The following is a 12,934-nucleotide window of genomic DNA, read 5'->3' as shown; positions in this document are numbered from 1 at the left end:
GAGGGAGGGAAGGAGGGAGGGAGGGAAGGAGGGAGGGGAGGGAAGGGAGGAGGGAATGGAGGAGGGAGGGAGGGAAGGAGGGAGGGAGGGAGGGAGGGAGGAAAGGAAGGAATTCTTTTTCTCCAAATGCCATTAATTGAGGGACAGCTTGCACTGTAGAGAAACTTGCACTGTAGAAAGCATGCATTCTATTCAGCTTATTTTCATTAAGGACTAAATGAAGGACAAATGCATTTATTTAGTTATGTATAAAAGAAGAAAAGTAATACAGACTTACTTTTGGATGCCATATCTCCTTTGATACGTAGACTGACTATACGGAAGAGTTTGGTGACCCCAGAAATCGGGAAATGCCAGCACTCGGAACTCTGGGATGGACCTGGTACGTCCAGCCTTGGCCATATAGAAGCGAGGATTGTGGAAAGGAATATTCCCTGGGTGTCTCTCTAGAAGTTTTTTTATGACCTCAGAGGCCCCCACAGGCTCACAGGAGTTTAAGCAGCGGCCCCGGCAATTTTGTACGTCAAGAACGTTCAGACTAGCTGTATCCATTACAGGTCCCAATTTGTCAGGAGACAATTTTCCAGGTCCTTGAGAAGTTTTTTCCTTCGCCAAACAGTTCTGCACTGGAACCCTGGGAGCCTTCTGGGGCAGCTTCGGGCTGTTAGACGCTTGGTCTCCCTCTCTACATTTTGGCTGGTGGTTTGCAGGGGTAGCGTGTGGAATGACACCGAGACAGGAACGGGTCAGCGTCCCAGTGGCGTCGTCGGAGCTCCCTTCATCTTCAGGCTCGGATTTGAACTCCTTGACGATAGGGAAAAGACACAAAATCGGACATGTCTCTTTCTGTAATGTACCTTTGCAGAATTTGTAATTAATGCCCAAGACCCAGCGTATTCTCACCAGAAGGCTGCAGCAAAGTTCCGAACACATCGCCCGGTACTGTTCAAGATCTGACTCTGGTCGATCAAGCTTGGGTTGGGACATGAGTTTCTCCACATCTGTCTCTAAATCGTCATCCTTTCAAAACAAAGAGACAGGAAGGAAGTTGCAGGAAGAACCGCCAAGCCATCTCATCCTAGAGAAGCCTGCCATGTAATACAAAATTGCTCTCTGATTTGGAAAATTCCTGGAGATTTGGGTTGACTGCTACACATTTGCGTTACCCTACGTGGGAACTGGTTGAAATTGATCCTGACTGAATTTTTTATCAAACATGCAATATGTAAGCTGGAGATATTCCATGATGACTGGTTTTTGAGGGACTGATGAAGAAATTTAAAGCCAAAGAATTTGAAACGGCCGTATCCCCTCTTCAATTTTTGGCATCATCTTATGGTAACGTCAGAAACACTATTTAAAAGCTTGAAGAGGAACCAAGGACTTCCCTGTGATGATTGAATATAACCTAAGGACTACACCCATATCTTCAGTCTGGTTTGTTCCAGCCTGATTGTTGTAACAGACATTGTATATAGTAGGATAGATTATTTACATTGGTTGTGTCAATAAGTGTATAGTTGTGACTCTATGTTATATGTTGTAGCGATTTATATAAATATTTGCACTTTGTAATATTCATTCGCTCCTGTGCTAACTACCTGTAAGTTGGCAACCCTACCTAACAGAGAGCAATCACAAAACGGCTGCCATGGGTGCTGGGACCAATCACAAAATGTTAAGAGATGGTAAGCACAGCATCCTTCAGTAGGGTTGCTAACTTCCACCAGCGGGAGGCGAGAGGGGGGACTTCAATGCCATAGAGTCCAATTGCCAAAGTGGCCATTTTCTCTATCTCTATCGGCTGGAGATCAGTTGAAATAGCAGATCTCCTGCTACTACCTGAAGGTTGGCAGCCCTATCCTTCAGTTATGCTGTTTCTGAATGGTTTTACCATAGAGTTACCAGCGATTCCTAGAGCTACCCCATGACATTTCCAGGTTTTTACTGGAAGTGACATATCACCACACATGATGCCACCATTAAAAAAAAAATTATGCCACTACCGCCCAGAGCAGTGGTGGGTGATGGAAGCTGGGGGAACAGGATCCCCCACCCCCAACTTATCAGCCCTACCTAAAATATCCCACTTGGTAGGAAACATACAGGCACAGTACCTTAGTGGCCCTTTCTAGCATCTGATCCCTGCTAAGCAAGTCATTGCAATACCATCCTCTGGCTAGGGCTGTCGATTCGGTTCGTCCCGAACCGAAAAACAGCCGAATTTCCCCTGATTCGGTGGTTTTTAGTTCGGATGGAACCAAACTCAAAAAAGTGGGAAAACGGAGCCGAATTCAGCGAGTTCGGGGTGTTCGGTGAAAATTTTTGGCAAATTCGGGGTTTGGAGCAGCAGCATAACCATCAGTGAGTAAGAAGCATTCTCCTGTGGCCAAGCTTGGTCTTCTTCCCCACCCTTAATGTGCATCTCTGACAATGGGGGTTTGCAATTAGCAGAGCTTGCCGCCCACTCCCAAAGCTCCCAGCCCCAACAAATAGCTGAGCTGCAGGGAGCAAGGGAGGGGCAGGTGTAAAGAAGACTGAACAGAAGACATCCACAGTAAGACCCATTTTGGGTCTTTTCTCTATAATTTTTCTCCTGTGTGTGTGGGGGGGGGAGTAGAGTCTGTGTGTGTGTGGGGAGGGAGCCGTTTCTGTGGGTGGGGGGGAAGTCAAAGGGGGCTTTCGCCTGTTCTGCGGGGGGGGGGCCTGAGTCTCTCTCTCCCTGGTTTGAGGGGGGGCTTCAGTTGTGTGTCCTCAGGTTTTCCCTCATTCATAAGATCGGTTAGGTCTATTTTGATGCTTGCTCAAAACTGGTTTTCAAATGGTGACTTAAAGAATGCATTTGCCAGGTCCTGAGTCCGATGCAAAAGGGGAAATTCCACCCCCTCCTGCTCCTTATGCATAGCTAGCTGCCTCTGTCCCTTTCCATGGTTTGCAAACTCCCAGGCATCAGGTGTTGCTTTGCATGGTTGCAAACGTGTTGCTTTGCATGGTTTGCATGGTTGCAAACATGTTGCTTTTCATGGTTTGCATGGCTACAAATGTGTTGCTTTGCATGGTTTGCATGGCTGCAAATGTGTTGCTTTGCATGGCTTGCAAACTTCTTCACACCTGCCCCGCCCTTGCTCCCCGCAGCTCAGCTATTTGTCGGGGCTGGGAGCTTCGGGAGTGGGCGGCAAGTCTGCTAATTGCAAACCCCCATTGTCAGAGATGCACAGTAAGGAGGGGGACCCCTTTCGGGGCCCATATCTCAGCCCCCCCTGACCCAATCTTTACAAAACTTGGGGGTTCTTGCAAGAAGGGTCCCCTCAAGCTACGCTGAAAGTTTTGGACCTCTACCCCCAAAAATACCTCCCCGGAGCCACGGAAAGGAGCAATTGTGTTTTTAATGGCTTTATTCGGCCGAATTTTTCCCCGTACTCCGGATCTCATGCCAAATTGCACAAACCCGAAGCGGGGGAGTTCAGACTTCGGCATTTCCCGAATAAAAACGGGCCGAATTTTGCCAAATCTGAATTTTACCCCCCCCCCCCAAATTTCAACAGCCCTACTTCTGGCCATCTGCGGTGGCGTCACTGTAGCACCTTAGAGAAGTAGCCAACAGCTCCCTCTTCTGGCAAGTCATTGTGGTGGCACAGAGAAGATAGGGTTGCCAACCTCCAGGTACTGCTACTGGAAATCTCAAGCACTTATGGAGGAAAACAAATACAGACAAAAATATGCTGTTAAGTCTATTCAAAATATGAATTGCACACACATTAATCTGTACAAAAATACAATTGATGCAATAACATGCAGTACATGTGTAAATTCCGTTTGGAGATGCATTTTTGTCTGTATTTGTTTTCTTGCCATAAGTGCTTGAGATTTCCAGTAGCATTTGCTTGGGGCACTAGATCCAATTTTGATTGCCAAAACCTCCAGGTACTAGCAGGAGATCTCCTGCTATTACAACTGATCTCCAGCCGATAGAGATCAATTCACCTGGAGAAAATGGATGCTTTGGCCATTGGACTCTATGGCATTGAAGTCCCTCCCCTCCCCAAGCCCCGCCCTCCTCAGGCTCCAACCAAAAACCTTCCGCCAGTGGCAAAGAGGGACCTGGCAACCCTAACAGAAGACCATGCCAACTGGAGCTTGCTATCAGGGACACTAGTTTTTGACACCCGTAACTTCTTACTGCATGTTAATTGCATTTCCAGGCTCATAATCATTAGCTTCTGGTTGTTTGGTGGATCTGTCTTCAGCACATTCTTGGCTTTTAAAGAAAACCTTTGGGCAGGTAGTTATTTACAAACATAGAAGAAGAAGGGTCCTCTCCAAAATTTTCACAGCCAAAGGTTCCTAAGTATTAGTGTCTGATCCATCCTCATCCTGTGCAGTTCAGCATCCATGCATCAAGGTTTGGATAATATATAAGGACTGCACTTTCAAAATTCACCCAGAATCCCAAACAAAGGCTATTTATGCTTGGTAATTAGCAGCACGTTCCAGGCTAAAGTTCCCACATATTTTTTTGAGTTTTTCACGCTGAACCATCATTCAGGAAGTGACTGAAGCTAGCGCATACCTGTTTTGCATTTCTTAAGAGCCTTTTGTGTTTGCTCCGCCCCAGCCTCGAAGAATCCCCTCAAGGAGGCATGCAAAATCACAGCCACACATTAGCTATGCAAACGGTGGTTACTAATGGAAGGAACGAAGGAGCAGGCAAGTGGGGGTGTGGAATTTCTCCTTTTGTTTCGAGACCGTGAATAGGCATTTTAAAGGTCATGTTAAAAAAAGAGATTTGAGCGAGCATCAAAATTGACCCTGCGTAAATGGCCAAAGCTTACTTCCTCCTTGACTTCCACGTCCTCACGATTTAAGTCCTTCTCGATCTCCTCTCCACCTTCTTCACAACCATCTGAAATAAACCAATGAGAGATCAAGCAACTGTCTGAGCCGGTAGAGAGGCCGTGCAGATCAACCCCTCCAGCTCCAAAAGCAAAAGTTTGGGTGGAAATTACTTCCCAACACGTACAGCTCAGCAGTTTCTCCTCCGGACTGGGTTGCGAAGGTCCCTTTCTGGCGCTTCCAGGAATGGGGAAGGAATACAGGCTGCTAAGAGCGGCTGAAGGAAGAGGCATTTTGGGGTAGGTTTTCCTCAGGATCTGAGTCACTGTGTTGGTGATGGGCGCCAGGCTCTTGCTGCTCAGACAGTCCTAAGCACAAGGAAAGCACAGACTCTTGCCACTCTGCAGATGCCATTATTGGGCCATTCTAAGCAAAATTAGACCCTCCTAAGTCCATCGAGCCCTGACCTGGATGGCCCAGGCCAGCCCGACCTTGTCAGATCTTAGAAGCTAAGCAGGATTGGCTCTGGTTAGCATTTGGATGGGAGACCACCAAGGAAGTCCAGGGTTGCTACTCAGAGGCAGGCAAACCGCCTGTCTCTTGCCTTGAAAACCTCACCGCAGGTCGGCTGTGACTTGACAGCTTTGGCCCCAGCAACTCCAGCTAAAAGGATCTGGTAGTGGGTGATGTGACAGACCTCTTCCTGAGATCCAGGAGAGCTGTTGCCCATGTAAACAGACGGCCTAACTTTGATAGACCAATACTCTGATTCAGAATAAGGTAGCTTCATATCTATGGAAGAAGAAGAAGAAGAAGAGTTGGTTTTTATATGCCGACTTTCTCTACCACTTAAGGGAGACTCAAACTGGCTTACAATCACCTTCCCTTCCCCTCCCCACAACAGATACCCTGTGAGGTAGGTGAGGCTGAGAGAGTGAGTCTAGCCCAAGGTCACCCAGCTAGCTTTGTTTGTAGGAATGGGGGAACAAATCCAGTTCACCAGATCAGCCTCCGCCGCTCATGTGGAGGAGGAGTGGGGAATCAAACTTGGTTCTCCAGATCAGTCCATGTATGGCCAAGAATGAAATCAGAAGGGCCATTAAACCAAACAAAAATCAGAAAACTCAGGAAAAACAGTCTCCCATAGGAAAGGTATTCTTGCCATTTATTAAAGGAGTCACTGATAGGATCGAGAAACGTTTGAAAAAACGTAACCTACAAACAGTGTTTAAACCCACCAAGAAAATACAACAGATGCTACGATCAGCAAAAGACAAAAGAGACCCCCTCACCTCTGCAGGACTATATCGTATACCTTGCAGCTGTGGAGAAGTTTACATTGGGACCACAAAACGCAGCAAAGAAACAAGGATAAAAGAACATGAAAGATACTGCAGACTTGGCCAGCCTGAGAAATCAGCAGTGGCTGAACATGGACTGACCCAAACAGGACACAGGGTCTTATTCCAAGACACTGAAAGACTGGACAATTCTACCAACTATTTTGTCAGATTGCACAGAGAAGCCATTAAAATTCATAAACATCAGCGCAACTTTAACAGAAAAGAAGAGAGTTTAAGAATGAATAAGGCTTGGCTTCCTGTCCTGAAAACCTCCAGACTAACCAAGACTACAGTCCACAATAGCCATGCAGATTAGCTTTGGATTTCACACATTAACAGGTCACTTCAGGATACAATGGGTCCATATTAACATACCACACCCTCATTAGCACATTATCTTGATACTTACAGGACAATGGTTAGCACATTACCTTTGATACTTTTTGCAGGACAATGATTCAGCTCAAACCCAACCCCTTTCTGACTATATATTACTCTTCCTACATACTTGACACTGAGAGACACTGTCCTTCAGTGTTACTCCTCTGAAGATGCCTGCCACAGCTGCCGGCAAAACGTCAGGAAAGAAAATACCAAGACCACAGTTCCACAGCCCAGATAACCTACAAGAACCAATGAACTCTGACCGTGAAAGCCTTCGACAAGACACTAGCTTCTTCTGTGCTTTTCTGTTTCTCTGGAAGGAGAAGGGGTTTCTGCTAGGCAAGATGGCTCCTATTGCTCCTAGTGGCTACTGCAAGCAGTCTGACAATGAGATAATATCAGCCTTTTCAGATGTGCAGCATTCTATGTTCTGAAGGCATCACTGCACCGGGTGATATAGGACAATCTCCAGGGAAGGGGGAACGGAATGGCAAAGCTTTCATGGATCTTCCTCTGTAAGCCATATGATACCCATCCACATAAGAATGCAATTGGTTTTTCATCCTGGGTGGTTGGGGGGGGGGGGGGAGAGACCTTCCAATTCTCCCAGAATATAAACAAAGCACAATAAACCCATTTTAGTGTGGCAACACTGAACATCCACTTACCGATAGATATAAAACACAATTTTGAGGATTCCAACACACTCTAGCATCATGCTGCGAAACAGGGTTTTCAAGGCAAGTCATTAAGCATCTCTGCATAGAAGCCCTGGTGTTCCTTGCTGGTCTCCCCATCCAAGTACTAAACAGGGCTGAACAAGCTTAGCTTCCAATACTGGAAGAGATCGGGCTGGGCTGGGTCGTCCAGGTCAGGGCCTGAAGAACATTAGAGACCCCCCAATCTACAGAAGACCTTTTTAAAAAATTTGAACTCACCTTGCCATCAGGAAAATTTAGTATTTATAGTAGGTATGAAATTAGGCTTCCATCTTTTAACTGATTGTAAAATGTTTTGATTCAAGACTTTAATTCTCTATTTAACATAGAGAGAGAGACAGACAGACAGAGACAGAGAGACAGGTAGGTAGGTTGGTTGGTTGGTTGGTTTTTATATGCCGATTTTCTCTACCACTTAAGGGAGACTCAAACTGGCTTACAATCACCTTCCCTTCCCCTCCCCACAACAGACACCCTGTGAGGTAGGTGAGGCTGAGAGAGTGTGACCAGCCCAAGATCACCCAGCTGGCTTCATGCGTAGGAGTGGGGAAACAAATCCAATTCACCAGATCAGCCTCCGCCACTCCTGTGACAGACAAGACGGGCGGACAGACAGACAGACAGATAGAGATTGATTAATTGTTGGAAGCCACCCTGAGCCCAATCTGGTTGGGAAAGGGCAGGGTATAAATAAAATAAAATTGGCAGTCATAAACATCTGCAGCATCCCTCAGAGTCTTTGGTTACCTGAGCCGTTTTGAAGAGTGTCTCCATGCCACTAGCAAGGAGGAAACATTCTCTGCCGGACCGGACATTGGTGATGTGCTTGAGGCAAAGGAGGAAGGCCCTCCGGATGCAGATGTAACTGTTGCTGGTGTCTTGCTGGTGCCAGTCCTGGTACAGCCGGAGCAGTTGACACACGTAGCCTTTGCTGACCGCTCGTCGGCTGTTCGGCTCTGAAAGGCAAGGGTGACGGTGATTTATCTGCCACTAGAAAAGTGTGCAAATGGGCACACAACTGTAATTGCACACACACACATTCTCTTTCATTTTGACGTACATAGAGCCAGCGTGGTGTAGTGGTTAAGAGCAGTGGTTTGGAGCGGTGGACTCTGATCTGGAGACCGTGTTTGATTCCCCCACTCCTCCACATGAGTGGCAGAGGCTAATCTGGTGAACTGGGTTGGTTTCCCCACTCCTATGCATGAAGCCAGCTGGGTGACCTTGGACTACTCACAGCTCACTTAGAGCTCTCTCAGCCCCACCTACCTCACAGGGTGTCTGTTGTGGGGAGGGGAAGGGAAGGTGATTGTATGCCGGTTTGAGTCTCCCTTAAGTGGTAGAGAAAGTCGGCATATAAAAATCAACTCTTCTTCTTCATCATCTTTAACAATCCTTAGGTAACTCCTAACAGGTGTCCAGTGCTGCAATGGACATATTATCCCATTCTGTCCCCCTAATGCAAAGGTTGCCAGCTCTGGGTTGGGAAACACCTGGAGATTTTGGGGGAGGAGCCTGAGGAGGGTGGGGTTTGGAGAGGGGAGGGACTTAAATGCCACAGAGTCCAATTGCCAAAGGGTCCATTTTCTCCAGGTGAACTGATCTCTGTCCCCTGGAGATCAGTTGTAATAGCAGGACATCTCCAGCCACCACCTGGAGGTTAATGCAAACAACTCACTCTACTGTAAAAAGTATGCATGATTGATCAAGATAGCAGCCCGTCAGGGAGCTCCATATTAATCCTAGGAATAGAAACATTTAGCCTTAGTGGCTGATGAAGCTACTCTTGTAGCGAAAACGCTGGAAAATGTCCGGAGCCCGCATTACCATCTGAATCTCCGTTGCCTGAAGACGAACTGAAACTGACTAGATAGTCATTCTACGTATCTCATGAACTTTTGTAATTATTTACCAGCACCGTGCTGGTTCCTTTTCTCATTGTCATTCTCTTGCTTTGTAACCTCGGTTGCTTAGCTTCGTTGTACCTTTTCATTTGTAATACAGTGACAGCTTTTGCTGTTTTTGCTGTTTGCATTCTATAGCTTATTGCCTTATTATTTTACATTTTTTTGCCTACTACTGTCTTATTTGTGCCTACCACCTGGAGGTTGGCAACCCTACCTAATACCTCTTTTTCTAAACTTTGGCTTTTTCAAAATATTTAGTTAAGCGTCAGCATGTCGGCACGTTTTCCAGTAAGGAGAATCAACTATTTTTTAAAAAAATGCTGGAGACACCACTTCAAAACAGAAAAAAACTGCTGTTTTGACTTGAGCAAAATACGTGTCGTTTCGATTAAACGTGTCAAATGTTAGTTGGTGGACACTGTCAATCTGATCTTTGTTTCCTGCCTTGCCAGAGCCATCCTGACATTTCGAGTTTCTGCTCCAATTTTGAAGTGTCAATGCGTCCTCCTCCAGAAAAAAAACAACTACAAACAAAGCAAACACATTTCCCTGTACAGTTCTCTGCTTGTGGTTTCAGCCGTTCCCTCCTGCCACTTCTGCTTCAGCTACCCGACTCTGGATGGGAGCTACACCCTTCTCCTCCTTTTGTGATCCTAATGCAGAAAATGCAACCACTGAATCTGCAATACAGAGAGGCTGTTTGTGGCACTGCTGTGGACAGCCTAGGCAGAACATCAATCTTTTCTTCAGCAGCAGTACAAGCATCTAGGAGGTATTCATGGCTACTAGTCAAAATGAATGCTAGTCATGATGCATACCTATTCTCTCCAGGATCAGAGGAGCATGCTATTATATTAGGTGTTGTGGAACACAGGTAGGATGATGATGCTGCAGTCGTCTTGCTTGTGGGCTTCCTAGAGGCCCCTGGTTGGCCACGGTGTGAACAAACCGCTGGACTTGATGGGCCTTGGTCTGATCCAGCATGGCCTTTCCTATGTTCTTATGAGGAGGGATGAAATTTGAGCATAAAAATGGACAGAGGAGAGGATTTTAAAAGCTCCTCCATTCCCACGCTGGTCTCCATGTTCAAAACACAGCTCCATTAGCCACAGTTTCAAACACAAAAGCCTTATTTTTTTAAGCATATGATGGCATGCATGTGACACAGAATTCAGTCCTCAACTTCCCAGAATGGCCCTGGCAAGTATTTGGATGGGAGACCTCCAAAGAACACCAGGGTTGTGACACGGAGGCAGGCAATGGTAAACCACCTCCCAACGTCTCTTGCCTTGAAAACCCTACGGGGTCGCAATAAATCAGCTGTGACCTGATGGCACTTTACACACACACCAGCCCAAAAAGTTAGTTGTGGTATCTAGCCCTACTATTAGAGAAGTAGTTTGTTTGACCTGATGGCACTTTACACACACACCAGCCCAAAACGTTAGTTGTGGTATCTAGCCCTACTATTAGAGAAGTAGTTTGGCACTGATGGCCCTTTACACACACACCAGCCCAAAAAGTTAGTTGTGGTATCTAGCCCTACTGTTAGAGAAGTAGTTTGTTTTTACATCTGGGGGTCAAAGCTCTACTGTTATTAATAAGCCTTGTAATATTGATGTCACAGGAATTGTCCAATGTCGGCTTGCACAAATACTGCAGCCTTTAGCAAACAATGAAGAAGAAGAAGAAGAAGAAGAAGAAGAAGAAGAAGAAGAAGAAGAAGAAGAGGAGGAGGAGGAGGAGGAGGAGGAGGAGGAGGAGGAGGAGGAGGAGGAGGAGGAGGAGGCAGAATCAAACCAGCTTACAATCACCTTCCCTTCCCCTCCCCACAACAAACACCTTGTGAGGTAGGTGGGGCTGAGAGAGCTCTGCCATAGCTGTGACTAGCCCAAGGTCACCCAGCTGGCTTCGTGTGTAGGAGTGGGGAAACCAACCCGGTTCACCAGATTAGCCTCCACCGCTCATGCGGAGGAGTGGGGAGTCAAACCCAGTCCTACAGATCAGAGTCCACCGCTCCAAACCACCGCTCTTAACCTGGTGACTTAGCCCCACTAGCGCACTGTGCAGTTCATATGTCTCCAAACCATCTTTAATATTTCCTAGCTGATTATGTACTGAGTCCAATTATAATTTTTAAACTCCATATATTTTTCTAATGAAGAATAACGGCGATCTGTATCTTGTGTTAATGGATGCCTTCCCCGCGGAATGGTTTTGCAAAGGCAGAGCTCCCTGAGAAACTCCCACACCGGCTCGAAAGACTGGATGATTTGGGGATGGCTTTATTAAGAACCTTTAGGAGAGTCTCCTGACCTTTCGGCGAGGGTCAGGAAACTGCTGCCGACCCATCTTATGAAATGGCTTGTTGTTCTCTTTTTCCAAAAGGTGGCAAAAAAACAGCTTCCCACGCCACCCTCCGTTTGGCAACCGCCAGAGGGGGGGGAACACCTACGAGATCTTCTCCAACTAGCTAATTCCCTTTAAAAAGAGGCACACGTTTCTAACGCTGGGGAACGCTGCTAGTCGGGAGAGACAAATCCAGCCAACGTGAGATTAAAATAACCGGCTGATAAACAAATTACTCACTAAAAATAAATATTGGATTAAGGGGCGGCATCGTAATGGTAAGAGTGCCACCATGTGGAGCTGGAAGCGAACACATGAACACACGAAGCTGCCTTCTACTGAATCAGACCCTTGGTCCATCAAAGTCAGTATGGCCTGCTCAGACGGGCAGCGGCTCTCCAGGGTCTCAGGCAGAGGTCTTTCACGTCGCCTACTCCCCTGGTCCCTTTTTATTGGAGATGCCAGGGATTGAACCTGGGACCTTCTGCGTGCCAAGCAGATGCTCTCCCACCGAGCCACAGAAAAGGAGGTAGGGGAGGGGAGATGAACAATCAGACCGGACAACTCTTCTTCTATTTATATAATATTATGTGCTACATTGTTTAACATTGTTGTTGCTGTTGTTGTTAGAATCATATAGAATCATAGAATCACAGAGCTGGAAGGGACCACCAGGGTCATCTAGTCCAACCCCCAGCACAATGCATGAATTTCCATTATTATTGTCGTTGTTGTTATCTTATTCTGTCCCTGCAATAGCGGGGCTCAGGGCGGTTTACAAAATGAGATAAAAACAGCAATCCTTTGACACGCACAGGTCGCGATTAATAGTTATGCTTTGTTCAGACAACAGCTCAGTAGCAAATTTCTGCGGCCCCAGCTCTGTTCATTACTTCTTAGACGTATCATCCTATTGATCGCATGAATTTAGATTGTCTAATCTGCCCTGAGTCCCAGTGAGAGAGGCAGACTATAAGTAATGGGAATAAATAAAATAAATAATGTATCGGTACCTGGCAAAGACACCCTGATACAATTTTTTAATCTTTTCTTGGCCTCCTTTTGGACTTTTTTTTTCCTTTCCTTTTTTTTTTTTTTGGCCAAGACACAGAATTCAAAAGTTAATATTGACTTGCCTTCTGGGTCAAGAACAGTAATGTCAAGTCTTGCTTTTGAAGATTGACTGGCAGCAAAAAACAAATACCGGGGGGTGGGGGGGTAGGCTGGCTCTGAGCATCTGACTTTTGCAATTTTCCACCACACGCACGTACCGAACATCAGACCAGGGACAGCATCAGGTCTCTCTCCATGCTGAGGGGTCTGGAGACCAAGTCCTACGAGGAAAGGTTGAAGGAGCTGGGTATGTTTAGCCTGAAGAGGAGAAGACTGAGAGGGGATA

At 46.4% G+C, this 12,934-nt stretch overlaps 1 protein-coding gene across 1 annotated transcript in view; it reads right to left on the bottom strand.

The window, feature by feature from the left end:
• The window catches only part of AGBL1 (AGBL carboxypeptidase 1), a 351,974-nt gene that overhangs the window by 304,161 nt on the left and 34,879 nt on the right, over positions 1 to 12,934 (bottom strand). Inside the window, exons 6-10 of the mRNA XM_056866097.1 lie at positions 8,027 to 8,235; positions 5,021 to 5,201; positions 4,833 to 4,903; positions 904 to 1,020; positions 278 to 804 (exon numbers count right to left, since the gene is read on the bottom strand). Of these exons, the coding sequence (XP_056722075.1) occupies positions 278 to 804; positions 904 to 1,020; positions 4,833 to 4,903; positions 5,021 to 5,201; positions 8,027 to 8,235 (1,105 nt within the window). The remainder of the gene's footprint in view (positions 1 to 277; positions 805 to 903; positions 1,021 to 4,832; positions 4,904 to 5,020; positions 5,202 to 8,026; positions 8,236 to 12,934) is intronic.

The sequence above is a fragment of the Euleptes europaea genome, chromosome 20, assembly GCF_029931775.1.
Source record: "Euleptes europaea isolate rEulEur1 chromosome 20, rEulEur1.hap1, whole genome shotgun sequence".
NCBI lineage: Eukaryota > Metazoa > Chordata > Lepidosauria > Squamata > Sphaerodactylidae > Euleptes > Euleptes europaea.
The sequence above is the reverse complement of the archived record's forward strand: the minus strand, read 5'-3'. Positions and strand labels throughout refer to the sequence as shown.